Below are 18,920 nucleotides of genomic sequence, written 5' to 3'. Positions count from 1 at the left end.
GAACTTTCCATTTGTAACAGAAGTAAAATGCCTGAGTAATTTCAACTTGCATTGCATCTTAAAGTGCTGCTAGCTAAAGGCTGCTTTTACACTTCAGTTCAGGCCCTGATCTTACATAGTCTTTGATGTAAATCAATGCAGTATGTTGGAGGCTGGGGTCACTGAACAGGAGAAATGAATGTATTGTTTAATCATTTTACACATCTTCCCGCAGGTTTGGAAAGTGTGGATCATTACCCAATCCTCGTAGCTGTAACGGGAATTCTTGTCCGAATTCTGGTTGACTCTGATGTTCAGGGGTAAGAAAGAGTTTGACAAAGGTTGAACAAGAGCAATGTTGAATCTTGATGTGACACTTTAAATGGTGGTAGCATGCTGACACCGCCCCCCCCCCCCCCTCTCATTTAAGCAAGTTTACAAAAAATGCTTATTAAGTCCTGGCTAAAGAGCAAAGGGACAATCCTTGATGAGCTAAACCTGAGGCTTTGATCAATTATTCATAGTGTAGTCTGACAACGAATTTTATGGAGACAAACAAAGTGTCAGAGTTTAACAGAGCTCTGTCAGAAGCAATGACTCAGCTACTGACTGGAATTTGCTCCCATCGCCCTTTTGTTGGGAGATGGTCATTGCCTGGCTTTTTTGCGGCACAGGTGTTACTTGCAGCATAATCTCAGCTGTTCTTCCTGTTACGTGGGTACAGTTCTTTCATTATATGAAGATTTGAGAGTGTGCTGAACATGATGCAATTATCAGAAGATATTCCCATTTTTGATCTTGTTGAATGAAATATTATCAGTGAAACAACTGAAGGTGGTTATATAATAACATCCTAGATCTTGGTGTACAGACCGCAGTTTCAAAATTGTCAGACAGTACAAAACAAGTATGAACATCAAAGAGGGTAGTGTTAAACTTCAAAAGGCTATAGACAGGTTGATGGAAGGGCTGATAAATGACCGATGAAATTTAATGCAGAGAAGTATGAAGTGTAAGGATTAGGAGGTCAGTGTTAGACAAAGGATACAAATGAAAAGCAGGTGCAGGAGCAGAGGGAGCTGGTGTACGCTTGCATAAGTCATTGAAGGTGGTAAGACTAGCTGAGGGTGTGATTAATAAAATATTCAGCAATGGATTGCTGGCCTGTATGTCTAGAGATCTGGAGTACAAAGATGCAGAAGTTATGCTGCAGTTATACAAAACTATGGTTTGACCCCACTTGTGCTGGTCTGGGCACATGCCATAGGAAGGATATATTGGCCTTGGAGGGAGTTAAAACATATGTTTATAAGAATGGACTTAAGAAGTTACGGTGTGAAGAGAGATTATACAAATTAGCCTTGTTTTTCTAGAATTTAGGTTAAGGGTGATATGATTGAAGTCTTCACAATATTAACTGAAAGAGACAAGGTAGATAAAACTATTTCCACTGGTTGAAGATCCTAGAACTTGGGCTTAGTCTAAAGGTTCGGGCCAGATGTTAAGGAACAATGTTAGGAAGTGCTTCTACACACAAACGATGGTTGACATTTGGAGCTCTCTTCCAATGGTAGCTGATGCTAGATCAGTTATTAATTTTAGAAATGAGATAGATACATTTTTGCAAAGCAAAGGTATTAAGGGATAGGGGCTAAAGAGAGGTATATGGAGTTAGGCCACAGATCAGCCATGGTCTCGTTGAACAGTGGAACAGGCTTGAGGGATTGCATATCCATTATCTGTTCCTACGTTCCATTCTAGGGTTTATTAATTGGGGAACAGAGTACCTGTATTAAATACTGGCTCAGCCTCAACTAGGCAATGATATTCACACTTTAGGAAGGATAAGAAGGCATTTGAGCAGCTGCAGGAAAGATTCATGAAAATGCTTCCAGAGATCAGGGCGATCAATAATGTAGATAGATTGGAGAAATTGGGACTGTTTTCCTTCGAGAAGACTGAGAGAAGATTTTATAGAGGTATTCAAAATCATGGAGGGTTGGGACAGAACAGATGGTGAAAAGGTGTCCGTCCATTGGTGGAAGAACTGAGAATTGGAAGATTTGATTTAATATAATTGACAAAAGAAGCAATGAAGATAGGAAGAGAAACATATTTTTGAGTGGGTGTTTAGGGTCTGTAATGTACTGCCTGATTGTGTGACGGAAGTAGGTTCAATCAAGATATTGAAAAATAAATTGGATTGCTTCTTGAAAAGGAAGAACATACAGGGCTACAAGGAGAAAGCAGGAGAGCAGAATAGGTGAATTATTTCTTCAGAGAACCAGCACAGACAGAATTGGCCAAATGACCTCATCCTTTGCTATAACCATTCTGGAACTCACACTGTGTATTGGTTAGGAGTCTATTCGTAAATGCAGGTTGTTAGAATTGTTGACAGCACCTTTTATCTCACTTTACTGAAGATTGAATGTAGGCTGATGAGACACTAGTTGGCTGGACTGGATTTACCCTGGCCTTTGTGGTCAAGCTGTCCTCACAAAACATGCCAGTGTTGTAGCTCTACTGACAGTTTGGCTAGAGGCGCGACTAATTCTGGAGCACAGGTCTTACAACAGTGTTGTTATTGGAGCCCTTAGTGCTTTCTGAATCTGATGTCATTTTTGATATCCTGTGGAATTGGCTGAAGACTTGGATCTGAGATGTTGGGGAGTTCATGAGCAGGCAGAGATGGATCATCCACTGGTTATGACTCTTGTGTAGTTGCTGGTATTGTTTGTTGCAACCACACACTGACTATATCTTCATTGATGATAAGCATGCTTATAACGCAGCCTCTTCTCGTTACTTGTATAACTGTTGTGTCTTTACATCATTTGTCCACGATCATGAATTCTGTGAAATTGCAAGAGAGGAAGAGGGGATTATATAGGATTTTCTACAATTCCGACTACTGGGACTGTGTCCCATTCCAGTCCTCTATGGAAGATTACAACTGATGCATCCCCAGTTTCTTTTACTCATCCTTTTAATACGCTCTGATGTGTGCTGTCTGATCCTCAGAGGCTTAACCTGGCATCAATTTAGTAATCCCTGTTTGAAAGCATGAATGCATTAAGATTGAAAGGGCACTTTTCAGAATGTACCCAACAATATCCTGATCTTTTCATTATGAGGTGTGCTTTCGGCTAAGGCTTAAGCATTGCTCTCAGGAAAACAATTTCTGGAATAATCCTGGCAACTTCAAATTGCATATGGATTGAAGCCAGTACGCTGATTGTGCTGCAGTGAGTGAATGCTTCTGATTGCATGAGTAACCATGATGGAAGTAAGGTTGGCAATGAGATGCTACACAGTATAAGATGAAAACTAGAGCTCAGTTCATTTCAGAACACCAGTTACTGCTGTATCTGTGTATTACAACAGGAGTGTTGTGAATCTGATCATTGCAGTTGCTTGTGTGAAGGATATTGCAGCAATTATAAATTGGAATCTCCTTCACTGCACCATGTTAAACACAAATGATATAATCCTTGAATCTAACAGCAGTACAGTGACTGTTTGCAGTGCACTTGGTGTCCTGGTGAAGGTCTTATATGATCTTGCCTTCTGATATGAGAGATAGACGCAGCATTGCGACAAATTAATGTCTGGAACCCTCTAGGCTTTTTGCTGTCCTGGGTATGGTTACTGTCAATGAGATAATACCACAAGAAATCACTGCTGATAATGTAAGCTACTTATCAACTGATCAACATGAGTTAGTCCTGTGGTGGATTATATAAAAATATGAAAATACTGGAAACTCTCAGCAGGTCAGGCGGTATCTATTTGAAAATAGGAATAGGTTTGAAAATGCCATGTGTTTTGCACTTAACAGATACTGCCCAGCCTGCTGAATATTTCTAGTATTTTCTAATTTTTGAGATTCTTTCATCAGCACTTCTGCTTTGATGTGTATTCGATTTCCTCAACGTTCTTTCGATCTCCTCTGTTAGTCACCATTCCCAGGCTAAAATGTTGCACTTACAGGTTGCTGTCCACGCTTTGTAGAGGTGCGAGTGCAGACTTTGCGTGTGTTATACTTGTCAAAGCCTCCCTTGTTTCTGAATGTCAATACTGGTGGAGCTTAGTAACTATAATGTTTAGTATTGCGCTATTCTGCATCGGTCAAACAATAGGGGCAGGCATCAAATTTGCCTACTTCCCTGCTGTTTGATGATTCTCTTAAGTAACAAAGTCCCCTGTATCTGCTGTTTTCTTAGGATCTAGTCAACATCTTTGTCACCTCCAATGTCCATACCAACTCTGTAGTTTTTTTCTCATCTCCTTCTTATAATGCTCCTTTCATAGACTTTCATAAAATCCATACGGTGTGGAAGCAGGCCATTCAACTTAGAGTCCACACCAACTCTCCAAAGAACATCCCTCTCAGACCCTGATGACCCTGCATTTCCCATAGTCAAACTATTTGGCCTGCACATTGCCAGATACTGTGGGCAATTTAGACTAGCCAGTCCACCTAACCAGCACATTTTTTGAACTGTGGAAGGAAACCAGAGCAGCTGGAAGAACGCCATGTAAAAGTGGGGAAAATGTGCAAACTCCACACAGAGAGTTGCCCGAGACAGGAATCAACCCTGTGAGGCAACAGTGAGCTACTGTGCCTTCACTGTGCTCCTATAGGCATAGAACTTTCACATTCCCCCTCCCAGCTAAAAATAAAACCATGTGTGATGCACGTTGTGATTCAGTGCTTCTGTGTAATTGCAGCTAATCACTGTTAAGAATGACACAGTGTTGATACCTGACCATTTATGAGGTTCGACAGTAAATGTCAGGCTGATTGACTACACTGAGGAAAGTGAGCCAGTAAGACTTGACCAACTAAGAGACCATCACATTATCAGTTGTGTGATAAGTCGAATTGCAGTCATAATTTTGCTGTTAATGCCAGCCTGGCTTAATTACTTTAAACTCTGAGGTTGTGATGAGCAAATTGAAGAGTCAACAGCAATGGGCATGTGTACAATCATCTGTATTTATTTTAATTTTCAGCATGAGCATCAGAGGCTGAGGGATGGCATTATAGAGGTTTATAAAATCATGAGGGGCATGGATAGGGTAAATAGGCAAGATCTTTTTCCCAGGATGGCAGAGTCCAAAGCTAGAGAACATAGGTTAAGGTGAAGGGGAAAGATTTAAAAGGGACCTGAGGGGCAAGATTTTCATGAAGAGGGTGGTGCGTGTATGAAATGAATTGCCAGAGGAAATGGTAGGGATGGGTACAATTAGAACATTTTAAAACGCGTCTGGATAGATACACTAATAAGGGTTTAGAGGGATATGGGCCAAACGCTGGCAAATGGGACTAGATCAGTTTAGGATATTTGGTGGCATGTGCAAGTTTGACCAAAGGATCTGTTTCAGAGCTGTATAACTATGACTTGATTATACTGATTGTTTTTGTATTTGTTTTAGCTTTCCAGCATCTACAATATTTTGCTTTTGTTTGAAGCAAAGAGAGTTCATTTTTGTCAACAGCATTTTAAAAAGCCCACAATTTTCCAACCCCTTTCAGTTCTGAAGAGGAGTCATATTGGACTCAAACCATTAACTCTACTTGGCTCCCTCCACGGATGCTGCTAAAGCTGCTGAGTTTCTCTGGCAGTGTTTTTCTTTTAGATTTCCAGCATCTGACATATTTTGCCTTTACTTGTTTGTCTTTGGGCTGGCTTTCAGTAGTGTAAGAAAAAAACTCAAGGGAAGAACTTGTCTAGAATCTCTTCTGAATCCAGTTAATCATTTCTAAGGTGTAGATACTGCTGGTGCTCAAGAAACCCAGCATCCAAATTGCACACAGCAAGCTCCCACAAGGTGACTTATGTAAAGGTTCATCTGCTGTGGTGTAAATTAGTATTTGTCCATATTCCTTTTAGTTTTCACTGCAGTTGTTGTTTCAGATCAGGAAACTAATTCCAATCTCTGATACACCAGATATGGCCAGCATCTCTCTTTACTTAGTGCAGATTTTTACTGTAATTGAACAAACAATTCAATATAAAAACAGTGGATTTAGAGTCCAATGGCATGGAGACTGGTCCATTGACCCAAACTGGTCCATGCTGACCAAAATGTCCATCCACGCTAACCCCATTTGGCCCATATCCTTCTAAACCTTTCCAATCCATGTATTTGTCCAGATGCCTTTTAAGTGTTGTTATTGTACCCGCCTCAACCACCTTCGCTGGCAGCTCATTCCATATGCGTACCACCCCTTGTTAAAACATTGCCCCTCAGGTTCCCTTCTATTCTTTCCCCTTTAATCTTAAACTGATGCCCTCTCGTCCTTGACTCCCCAACCCTGGGAAAAAGACATTTACCCTATCCATGCCTCTCATGATCTTACACACTTTTATAAGATCCCCGCTCAGTCTCCTACATTTAAAAGAAAAATGTCTTAGCTTGTCCGACCTCTCCCTATAACTCAGACTGTTGAGTCCTGGCAACATCTTTCCTATAGCAAGGTGGCCAAAACTGAACAAAACACTTCCAAGTGTTGCCTCGTCAACATCCTGTACAACTGCAACATAACTTCCTAACTTCTATACTCAGTGCCCTGATTGATAAAGGCCAGTGTGCCAAAGCCTCCTTCATTGCCTTGTCTACCTGTGACTCCACTTTCAGAGAACCGTGCACCTGAACTTCAAGGTCCCTCTGTTCCACTGTGCTCCTTAAGACCCTACCATTCACCATGAAACTCCTGTCTTGATTTGACTTCACAAAATGCAAGACTTGGGTGCTGTTGATATTCATGATAAATGAACAAGGATGTGTTTGTCCACTGTATGTGAGTTCTGTATTGCTCTCACCTCAATCTCATTTGCAGACCAAAGATCTTGCCTTTCCCTGCAGTGCAGTTTCTAGCATGAAGAGCTGTTAATATATCCATCTTGGTTACCTAACCATCAATGGGATTTCAACTGATTTCCAAAGTACCCAGGTTTTGGGCCGTGTGTAATCTGTCATGAATTGTTAAAAGGATGTTGCTAATACACATGGGCATTCAAACTCTGAGGTGTTTGTAATGTACAACTTGCACCATTGTGGGACAAAATGAAGTTTAATCTTCAGATTGTTTTGTAATTAAGCCAGAACAAAGATCTGAATTACTTATGACTGACACCATCAGGGTTGTAGCTGTGTTGTGTTGTTAATTGTATCTCAGTCAGTATCACTTTTGCTTCTAAGTTCCATTGCAGGATTTGACCCTGAACCAAGTAAACTTGATACTCCAGTGTGGGAGTGTTGCACTGTTGTCGATATGATGAATAGCTGAAACATGCTTTCTCTGTCCCATGATTATCTCCCTGCATGTATCCTTAAAATAATTATTAGCAAATCCATGGGGGACATGTTGAAGTAGGAAAAAGGTCCCTCTGATGTGTCTTCCCTCAATAAAGCTGTGATGTGATCCCTAATCAGCAAGTCAACTCCCCCACCCCTTTTGTTTCCCATTCTGTCCAATCTAAAACAGTGACTTGGAATGTTGAGCTGTCAGTCCTGTCCCTCTTTTAACCATGTCTCTGTAATGGCAATAACATCATAATTCCATGCTCTTAGTTCATTTGCCTTACCTGTTATACTTTTTGCATTGATGTAAATGCACTCTAGACCTCCAGTCCCTCTAAGCCCAACGACCTCCCTCTGCCTGCTCTTAATCTACACTATGCATGTCTCAGTCTCAGTTTTTTTCCCCAGTCCCTGCACTTACTGGCCTGTTGTTCTGGTTCCCACCCCCCTGCCACACTAGTATAAATCCTCCCGAAGAGTTCAAGTAAACCTCCTATCCAGGATATTGGTTCCCCTCCAGTTCAGGTGCAATCTGTCCTTTTTGTACAGGTCCCACCTTCCCCAGAAGACATCCCAATGATCCATATATCTGAAGCCCTCTCTCCTATACCAGCTCTGTAGCCACATGTTCAAATGTGCTCTCTCTCTGTTCCTTGCCTCATTAGCCCATGGCATAGATAGTACTCCTGAGATTACTACTCTGGTACTCCTCCTTTTTAGATCCCTGCCTAACTCCCTGAATTGTCTTCGTAGGATCTCTTCCTTCTTCCTACTTATGTCATTTGTGCCAATGTGGACAATGACTTACGTCTGTTTTCCCTACCGTTTCAGGATGTCCTGCACCCGCTCAGAGACATCCAGAATCCTGGCACCAGAGAGGCAACAGACCATCCTCGAGTCTTGTTCACGGCCACAGAAATGCCTGTCTCTGCCCCTTACTATCGAGTCACCTACTACTATTGCTTTTGCTGCAAGCTTATCCCTTTACCTCACTGTCACTATTTGAAGGCCTGTACAATGCCCCACTCATGCAATCATACTGAATGGATTTTGACTTTGCTTATTCACGGAGGACCTCTCTTTCCAACACTGTCGTGGCTTCCTTAATCGATACTGCCAGCCATCTTACTTTTTTTTTCCATTCTTATTTTCCCTGAATGCTTTGTACCTTTGCATATTGAACTTTGTACTTTTGAATCTGAAGATGTTCAGTTTAGGTGGATTGGCCTTGCTGACTTGCCTATAGTGTCCAGGGATGTATAGGCCAGGTGGATTAGCCATGGAAAAATGCAGGATTACTGGGATACGGTAAGGGGAGTGAATCTGAGCGGGATGCTCTTTGGAGGGGTTTGATAGGCCGAATGGCCTGCTTCTGCCACTGTAGGGATTCTACGGTTAAGCACCTGCTCCTTAGCATTTTTCAGTTTAAACCCTATTTTCATTATTGCTGCATTGTATTCCCAGCTGTTTGTGCTCATAACTGATCAATGTTACTCAGCCCATGTGTGCATTCAAAACCTGAATTTGATGGGCGTCACCCTTAACAATAAGCTACGATATTTTTAAACCTGTACTCCTCTTGCTAATTTTTCAGCCTGCTGATGAATTCAGAGGTACTGTTTTGCTAACTTACTTGATTGCAGTGCAGCATTGCCCCGTGATTGCTCTGCTCAGTAGATGGACCTATTGTAGTTGCGCTGTTGCTGATTCCCAGCACGCTTTCAGTTGCAGGTTTGAAGAACATAGAACAGTACAGCACAGAACAGGCCCTTCAGCCCATGATGTTGTGCTGACCATTGATCCTCATGTATGCACCCTTAAATTTCTGTGACCATATGCAAGTCCAGCAGTCTCTTAAATGTCCCCAATGACCTTGCTTCCCCAATGACAACTGCTGCAGGCAACGCATTCCATGCTCTTACAACTCTCTGTGTAGAGAACCCACCTCTGACATCCCCTCTATACTTTCCTCCAACCAGCATAAAACTATGACCCCTCGTGTTAGCCATTTCTGCCCTGGGAAATAGTCTCTGGCTATCGACTCTATCTATGCCTCTCATTATCTTGTATACCTCAATTAGGTTCCCTCTCCTCCTCCTTTTCTCCAATGAAAAAAGTCCGAGCTCAGTCAACCTCTCTTCATAAGATAAGCCCTCCAGTCCAGGCAGCATCCTGGTAAACCTCCTCTGAACCCTCTCCAAAGCATCCACATCTTTCCTATAATAGGGTGACCAGAACTGGTCACAGTATTCCAAGTGCGGTCTAACCAAAGTTTTATAGAGCTGCAACAAGATCTCACAGCTCTTAAACTAAATCCCCCTGTTAGTGAAAGCCAAAACACCATATGCTTTCTTAACAACCCTGTCCACTTGGGTGGCCATTTTAAGAGATCTATGTACCTGCACACCAAGGTCCCTCTGTTCCTCCACACTGCCAAGAATCCTATCCTTAATCCTGTACTCAGCTTTCAAATTCAACCTTTCAAAATGCATCACCTCGCATTTATCCAGGTTGAACTCCATCTGCCACCTCTCAGCCCATCTCTGCACCCTGTCAATGTTCCGCTGCAGCCTACAACAGCCCTCTATACTGCCAACGACACCTCCAACCTTTGTGTCGTCTGCAAGCTTGCTGACCCATCCTTCAATCCCCTCATCCAAGTCATTAATAGAAGCTAGGCCATTGTGGAAAAGTGTCAGTGGGAGTTGGTGACGGTCTGTCCCTTTGTCTTGATGTATATGGAAATGCATTCAGGTTTTTCTGACATCATGCACCCAGTGTCCTCAATTTCCATTGCAGCTGGAGGATAATGGATACATTCATTCATTAGCTGACTATGTGACAAATATTTGAGTGATTGAGAATCATTAAAAATCCATTTCACTATATCATTGAGAACTGTAATGTGTGAAAGCAGGGTATTAAATGTGAATGATGCTGGGCTATTAAAAAGAAACTAACCAGCAGTAGGGGTTCCATGAACATTGCTATCATTGATGCTAGAACCTAACAACTGACAACTGAAGCCATCTTGAACCAGAGGTGCCAAGTGGAAGATCCCTTTCAGGTTCCTTTTGAGGTCCCTATCATTATCAGTTGTTGGCTATTAAATTAAGTGCACATTGTTGGGATGGCTATGCACACTGAATGTGACTATAGGAATTCCAATAAATTTCTAAGTGTAATGCAGAAGAACAGTACTCTAGTACCAGCTGCATATCTGTCCTGTCTGTTACTAGTACAGCCGCACACTGGCATCTAACTGTTAAAGTAGAAAAATTCTCTTGTCTCTATGGTTCACATAAAGCAGGTCAAATCTAACTCAACAACCATGGTCCCATCAGTCCACTGTGAATCATTGGTAAAGTGACAGAGGGTGTTGTCAACATCAGAGGCACTTATTCCAAGACCCCCCTGCTTCCTGACTCCATCATAGTTTAGTCCGAAGATCAACAAAGGATCTGAACTCCATAGCTGAGGCTGGGGTGATTCCCTTCACATCAAGGCCGTATCTGATGAACATGGCATCAAGGAGAGCTGCACTAATATAATTCTGAGAGACTAATGGTAAAACCATCAATCTAGTGAGAGCTGGAGAGGTAAATAATAAACAGGCAGGAGACTGGAAAGAACACAGCAAACCAGGCAGCATCAGGAGATGGAGAAGTCAATGTTTATAGTCAAGATCCTTTAATGACAAGTTGTTCGGCAGTGCATCTCCTAAAGGCTTTAGTGTGTTCCTGGTCAGCAAGGCAGTGTTTTAGAACAAAGGGAAAAAATGTCACCAAAATGACCAAGAACAGTAATTCAGAAAATTCATCATCATAATTCAGACACAACCTGAATTTTCAAGCTGATGGGTAATGTTGGGTTAACCTCAACTTCTGTAGATTCTGAAAGTTTTCTGAGAAGGCAATGTTTTGGGAGTTAAAAGTTATATAAATCATTTCTTTGACTAGAGAAAAGCATTTTCAAAGAGGAGTATGAGTGAACTGAATGCAAGAAAGATGAAACATGGAGCCGTGGAAGACACAAGCACATACTTTGCAATTGATCAGAAGGATGTTGAGAAGCAGGAACAGGGCTCCATATCAATCAGTGGTCAAACTTGAGGTTTTTTTTTGTTTTGTCTCGTCCATTGAAACTAGAATTGGGGGGGGGGGAAAGGTCAGTTTCTCTTTAAAAGCTGAAGACTGTACCTCAAGGCTGAAAAGAAATTCATAAAACTCCAGAGTTCTGTCTTGAGCAGGGTCCACCAGTTCGTGGAAGGGAAGGCAGACAAGCAGTTGCTGGTATTTTTGAATGAAGTGAAAATGCTTCCCTGAATTGGTGCATTAATTACAGTAAATTTGCTTGCTAGCAAAAATGGGATTGTCATTACAAGGCCCCACAGCCCTGAACAAGGCTGTAGTCAGAAATATGATGTTCCTAGCTTTCTAATCATGCTAGCTGTGAAGACTTGGAGTGATCTGACTTTGCAAACTTATTGGTGTCAATGTAATGACATTCACTTTGTTGCATTATCTGAAATGCCTAATCCTGATTAACCTCATTTGTATGCAAATTCTAATTAACATAACCAATTAACCATATTGTAATTACAGAAAATGGTTTCACTCCCAATTAATTTATGTTGCCTGCCAAAATTAGATTTAATCTCCACATAGCATCCATCAGAGCTTCACAAAGCAACCCCTTTCAGCAAGGTTGGATGATTTTTGAAAATTATTTGGTAGAGATATTCCTAGTAACAAATAGCAGTGCACTGCGGTCCTGATCACACAGTATGACAGCAGTACAGGTGTCACAGTGAGGTCCTGCTCTCATCTGCTTCACCATTTGGCTGAGCTGCAGGACGAAGGGAAGATCAGAGACTTGTCCTGTCTGGTCTCATCATCTCCAGGTCACTTGGCAGTAGGTTGTCCATTCTCCCTCAGTTGATCATTTACCTCGGGGGACCAAAGGTAAAAACTGATGAAATTTACCCTTTCAACACAAGTAAATGACCTGCTCTGTAATCACAAAACGGGCAGGCTTGGTTTCATCTCATTAAACATTTCAACCGAGGGAGAATGGACAACCTACTGCCAAGTGACCTGGAGCTGATGAGACAGACTGTGGCTTTAAACATTGTGTCACATGTATGGTTATAGAGAAATTCCTTACTTGGCTTTCATTGATCATATTTTGCAAGGCTTTCTACAAAGCGCTGCAAGAAGCGACCGGCAAGAGTGTAATCGCTGGGAGTTGAGCTAAGTGTGTCAGTTTAGTCGAGAGGGATGAAGGCATTGTTGCCAGTTTTGCAAGGGGCTGCTTTGTGGTTGAAGTGCTGCTGTTTAGATCTAAGAGAGGGCCTAGTTGAATAATAGGTTTTGTTGAGGAGGGCGAGCAACAAGGTAAGGGTAAGGTAAGACCTTTTTTGTTTCGCCTCCTAAGTCTGCTTGTTGTTCTGCAGAGATGGCAGTCATAGAGATGTACAGCACGGAAACTGACCCTTCAGTCTAACTTGTCCGTGCCGAACATACCATCCTCTGCCTGAAAAGGTTACCCCTTAGGTCTCTTTTATATCTTACCCTTCTCACCCTAAACCTATAGAGTGGTATGTTCCCCCTGTCAGATGTGAGAGATCATGGAGCAGTTGACTATCCCTGGCAACTATGTTTGCAGGAATTGTATGGTTGCAGCTCCTTCGGGACCACATGGATTTGTTGGAGCGGAGTTGATGCCATGAGGAACATAAAGAAGGCAGAAAACGAAAGGTACCGGCTTCAGGGAGGTGTTACACTGCGGTTTCAATCAGGTAGATTGGTGACCGCCAGCAGAGGTAGGCAGGTAGTGGAGGAGTCTCCTGTGGCTTTTCCCCTCTCAAGTATACCATTTTGGATACGTTTGGGGGAGTAACCTCTCAGGAGAAAACAGCAGCAGCAGGCAGGTCTTTGGCACTATGACTGGCTGTGCTGTAAAGCAGGGTATTGGCAAAGTCCAAGTGAGCAATTGAGATAGGGGATTATCTAGACAGTGTTTCTGTGGCTGTGTGAGAGACTCCAGGACAGTGTGTTGCCTCATTGGTGCCAGGGTCAAGGGCATCTCAAGGACGAACCAAACTCTCAAAGGGGAGTGTGAACAGCCTGAGATGGTTGTACACATTGGTACCAATGACTTAGGTAGAAAAAACGGATGAGGTCCTGCAGAGTGAATATAGGGAATTAGTCAGGAGGTTAATAAGCAGGACCTCAAGGTAATAATCCTCTGGCTGAGGAGCTGGAGCAGGGAGGGGAACCTAAGCTCTAGTGAGACGAGAGAAGGTTGAGGCTGGTACAGAAGTTAGAGACCAGCTTAAATAGAGCAAGCAAGCAAGAGCCCGGCAAAGAATAAGGAGAGACTGATGAATGAAACTGCATTTGTTTCAATGCAAGAAACCTGGCAGATAAGACAGATAAATTCAAGCGATAGATAGGAACATGAGACTGGGTTTTTAATGCTATTACAGAAACCTGGCTGAAGGAGGGACAGGATGGGCAGCTCAATGTTCCAGAGCACAGATGCTATTGGAAAGGCATAGGGGAGGCAAGAGAGGAGGGGGAGTCACGTTTTGATTAGGGCAAACATCACAGCAATACTTAGGATATTCCTGATGGGGCATCCAGTGAAGCTATGTGGGTGGAACTGACAAATAATAAGGGGGTGATCACTTTTATCATAGAATCTCTACAGTGTGGAAACAGGTCATTAGGCCCAAAAAGTCCACACTATGGGATTATTCTATAGACCAATAGTGGGAAATTGAGGAGCCAATATGTAGGAAGATCTCAAATAGCTGTAAGAATAATAGGGTTGTAAGAGGGGATTTTAACTTTCCAAACATAGACAAGGACTGCCATAGTGTCAAGGTCTTGGATGGGAAAGGAATTTATTCAGTATGTTCAAGAAGACGTTCTCAATCAATATAGATGGCCCTTCTAGAGAAGGGGCAAACCTTGACCTCTTGGGAAATAAGGCAAGTGACTGAAGTGGGAGAGCACTTTCAGGCCAGTGACCATAATTCCCTTGGTTCCAAAATCGTTAGGGAAAAGTTCTTAGGTAAGGCCAATTTTGACGGTATTAGACAGGAGCTTTCAAAGGTTGATTCGGGGATGCTGCAGGCAGGGGATGTCTGGTGAGTGGTAGGTTTTCAGAAGTGAGATAACAAAGGTTCAGGGACAGCATGTTCCTGTTAGTGTGAAAGGCAAGGATGGCAGGACTAGGTAACACTGGATGACTGGAGATATTGAGGCTCTGGTCAAGAATAAGGAGCAGGCATAAGTCAAGTGTGGACAGCTGGGATCAAATGAATCCCTTCAGTAGTATGGGGGGTGTAGGACTACACTTGAGAAATAATCAAGAGGGCAAAAACCGGACATGACTTAGCTTTGGCAGACAAGGTTAAGAAGAATTCGAAGAAATGCTGCAAATATATTGAGGGCAAAAGAGTAACTAGCAAGAGAATAGTTTCTTAAAGAGCGACAAGGCCATCTGTGTGTGGAACTATGAGATGGGCGAGATCCTAAACCAATATTTCACATTGGTACTTACTGTGGAGAAAGACATGGAAGCTAGAGAACTCAGGGAAATAAGCAATGATTTGTGAAAAGAGTCCAGATTACAGAAGAGGAATTGCTGGAGCTTTTAAACAATATAAAGATAGATAAATCCCGGAAACCTGATCAGTTGTATCCCAAGATGTTGTGAGAAACTAGGGAAGAAATTGTGGGGTCCCTTGCTGAGATATTTGTACCATCAACAGCCACGTGTGAGGTGCCGGAAGACTGGAGGATGGCTAATTTGTACCATTAGTTAAGAAAGGCTGCAAGGAAATGGCAGGGAATTGCAGATTGGTGAGTCTGACGTCACTGGTTGGTAAGTTGTTGAAAGGGAGTCTGAGAGACAGGATCTACATGCATTTGCAAAGCCAAGGAATGATTAGGGATAGTCAGCGTGTGGGAAATCGTGTCTCTTTGAAGAGGTGACCAAGAGGATAGGTGAAGGCAAAGTGATAGACATTGTCTGTATGGACTTTAGCAAGGCTTTTGCCAAGCTTCCACATGGTAGACTGTTAGTGAGGTGAGGTCACATGGAGTCCAGGGAGAGCTAACCATTAGATACAAAATTGGCTTGATGGTAGGAGGCAGAGGGTGCGGGTAGAAGCCTGTGACCAGCATTGTGCCACAAGGACTGAGGCTGTGCCAATGTTGTTTGTCATTTATGGAAGCAATTTGGATGAGAATATAGGAAGTATGATGAGTAAGTTTGCGGGTGACACCAAAATTGGTAGTATAGTAGACAGTGAAGGAGGTTATTTGAGAATGCAATAGGATTTTAATCAACAGGGCCAGTGGACCGAGGAATGGCAGATGGAGTTTAATTTAGATAAATGTGAGATATTGTTAAGACATTGTGGGCGGCACGGTGGCACAGTGGTTAGCACTGCTGCCTCACAGCGCCAGAGACCCGGGTTCAATTCCCGCCTCAGGTGACTGACTGTGTGGAGTTTGCACGTTCTCCCCGTGTCTGCGTGGGTTTCCTCCGGGTGCTCCGGTTTCCTCCCACAGTCCAAAGATGTGCAGGTCAGGTGAATTGGTCATGCTAAATTGCCCGTAGTGTTAGGTAAGGGGTAGATGTAGATGTAGGGGTATGGGTGGGTTACGCTTCGGCGGGGTGGTGTGGACTTGTTGGGCCGAAGGGCCTGTTTAATCTAATCTAAAAAAACCCAGGGCAGGCTTGCACAGTAAACGTTAGGGTACAGGGGAATGTTGTCGAACAGAGACACCGAAGGGGTGCAATGCATAGTTCCTTGAAAGTGGCATCACATGGTGGTGAAGAAGGCATTTGGCGCGGTTGCCTTCATTGGTCAGAGCATTGAATACATTGGGATGTCATGCTACAGCTGTGTAAAACATTGGTATGGCTACATTCGGAGTATCGCATACAATTTAGAGGGATATGGGCCAAAAACAGGCAAAACAGGCTCGTTCAGTTTAGGAAACCTGGTCTGTGTAGACAAGTTGGGCTGAAGCATCTGTTTCCATGCTGTATGACTCTTTTGACTCTGTAAGCGTTTGGACTGAATCTGGAATGTGTACTGTCGGTCCAATATCAGCACCAAGGGAAGAGGGGAAATTTCTTGGCACTAGTTCAGATGAACTGAGCGAATCAGTGAAACTTTGTCCTTAATAATTTATTCTGTCTTCCAATAGTGACTTGTTGGGTAGAGTGCAAATAGTTAGTGTCTAACCCAATTATTTCTGAAAGAATTGACATGCTGCATTCATGTATGACATGTTAACAGACTCTTTCAGAGATCTGTTACACTCTGATCTTTACCCAAAGAGCTTTATTTATGTAAACAGCAAGGTTTTCAGTTCCATAATCAGCATGAGTTGAAACCCATGTGTGTTTTCTCACAGGTTCACAGAACTCCAACTTAGCAGTGAACTCTGGATGTGGTAAATTCCAAAGTCTGGGGAATGCGTGTTCTGTTTTCCATTACCTGAGGTAGTGGAGAAATTAACACTACTTAGTAGAAGCACAAGCAGACTCTCAAGCCATTGTAATAGAAAATCCATGAAGCATGAAAAACTGGCTTGCAATTCAATTATTGTCCCCATTTCCCCTGCATGAATTACATGAACTCTGCTTATTATCTGTCTCACTGTCTGACCCTGTCCTTTGCTGTGACATAAGGAGTAGAAACGGAAGTGCTTAGCACGCTGTCTGTGTTAGCAAGATATTGTTCTTGGTTCTAACGATGAACTGGCCCATTTAGCATTAAAATGACACTGACACCAACCCTAATTCGCAGTTCATAGAGTCATAGAGATGTACAGCATGGAAACAGACCCCTCGGTCCAACCCGTCCACACCGACCAGTTATCCCAACTCAATCTAGTCCCACCTGCCAGCACCCGGCCCATATCCCTCCAAACCCTTCCTATTCATATACCCATCCAAATGCCTTTTAAATGTTGCAATTGTACCAGCCTCCACCACTTCCTCTGGCAGCTCATTCCATACACGTACAGTCTCTGTGTGAAAAAGTTGCCCGTTAGGTCTCTTTTATATCTTTCCCCTCTCACCCTGAACCTATGCCCTCTAGTTCTGGACTCCCCCACCCCAGGGAAAAGACTTTGTCTATTTATCCTATCCATGCCCCTCATAATTTTGTAAACCTCTATAAGGTCACTCCTCAGCCACTGACACTCCAGGGAAAACAGCCCCAGCCTGTTCAGCCTCTCCTATTATTGCTAATTTGCTACTGTAATTGTCAAACTAGTTAATATGCTAGTGGTCACTGAAAAAAAGGCTAAAAGCATCTTCTTCATGTCTTCCCTACATTGAACTTCCAGGAAAAGTAATTAGAATAATTATGTTCCATAACATTGATGTATTCTACAAAGGAGAGAACACAAATTGATCATCATTTTCATCAATTTTGTGTTCAGCAACATGAAAGATGCTATTGCTGGCAAATGGAACACTTCTTTTTTGTGGGCATCGATTGTCAGCTGCAAGTAATGCTGATGGTTCGTTGTGTCAAGGGATAGCTAGCTGTACTCCGCTCCAGTAATGGTTCTCAGCTTCAATCTCAGATCATCAGCCCTGCTCCAGCAGTGTGATGATTCTCCATTTGTCATACTAGCCATCCTGACCCCATCTGTTTGTGTGACTGTCATTTAGAATTAAGTGGTGCAGTATCATGCTGTGTGCTTTTGTACATCAAAAGCAAAATAAAAAAGGAATTTCTGCCTTGCCTCCATATACTGTCTGCTGTAACAAGGTGTTTGGGTTGGACAGTTCTCCACTTGGATTGGTACTTTAGGCTGATTTCCTTGGTGAAGACTTTGAAGATTAACAGAACGTAACCCATTCTAAAATTCCAGGCATAGTTATAATCATCCGGGTATCTCCTACTTTGCCATCAAATTCCTATGTTTAAACTTGAGTAAATGGATTAATTTACCTCAGTAGCACTGAGTGATTCACAGTTGATAGATTAAAATCCTGCTATTTCCTCCCTAACAAAATTGTGGGTCTAACTACAGCACATGGATTGCAGTAATTCAAGCAGGTAGCCCACACCACCTTGAAGGTAATTAGGGATGGGCAATAAATGCTGGCCCAAAGATATCCACATCCCATGAATTAAATTTAAAAATGCAAATTGTTGCAGGTGATTGTGAAACAGTATAATTGAAATCAGGATAGATAGGAAAGTAATTGTCGAGCAGAAGCAGAGAGATTGCAGAGGGATACAAATACCTTAAGTGAATCGACAAAGATTTGTCAGGTGGAGTACAACTTGGGAAAATGTAAACTTGCCATTTAAATAGAGAGAGATTTCAGAACTCAGTGGTACAGACGGTTGTGGTGTCTTTGTACATGAATCTCAAAAAGTTAGGATACAGGTATCTCAAGTGATTGAAAAACCAAATGCAATAGGGAAGCTTTACTCTAGCTGTACATGACCTTTGTGAGACCACATCTGGAACACTAGGTGCAGTTTGAACTTTTTATTTGAAAAAGCGATATAACTATGTTGGAAATAGCTCAAAGAAGCTTCAGGGGACTCATTTCTGGAATGAAAGGCTTAT

The 18,920-nt window shown here is 42.5% G+C and overlaps 1 protein-coding gene across 2 annotated transcripts in view; it reads left to right on the top strand.

Annotated features, from left to right (window-relative positions):
- The window catches only part of rnf123 (ring finger protein 123), a 402,816-nt gene that overhangs the window by 253,834 nt on the left and 130,062 nt on the right, over positions 1-18,920 (top strand). For both annotated transcript variants that reach the window (XM_072582761.1, XM_072582762.1), the window contains exon 35: positions 215-299. In XM_072582761.1, coding sequence (XP_072438862.1) covers positions 215-299 — 85 coding nt within the window. The remainder of the gene's footprint in view (positions 1-214; positions 300-18,920) is intronic.

Source organism: Chiloscyllium punctatum, chromosome 12, assembly GCF_047496795.1.
Source record: "Chiloscyllium punctatum isolate Juve2018m chromosome 12, sChiPun1.3, whole genome shotgun sequence".
NCBI classification, from domain to species: Eukaryota; Metazoa; Chordata; class Chondrichthyes; order Orectolobiformes; family Hemiscylliidae; genus Chiloscyllium; species Chiloscyllium punctatum.
Note: the sequence above shows the minus strand (reverse complement) of the source record. Positions and strands in the feature narration are given on the sequence as shown.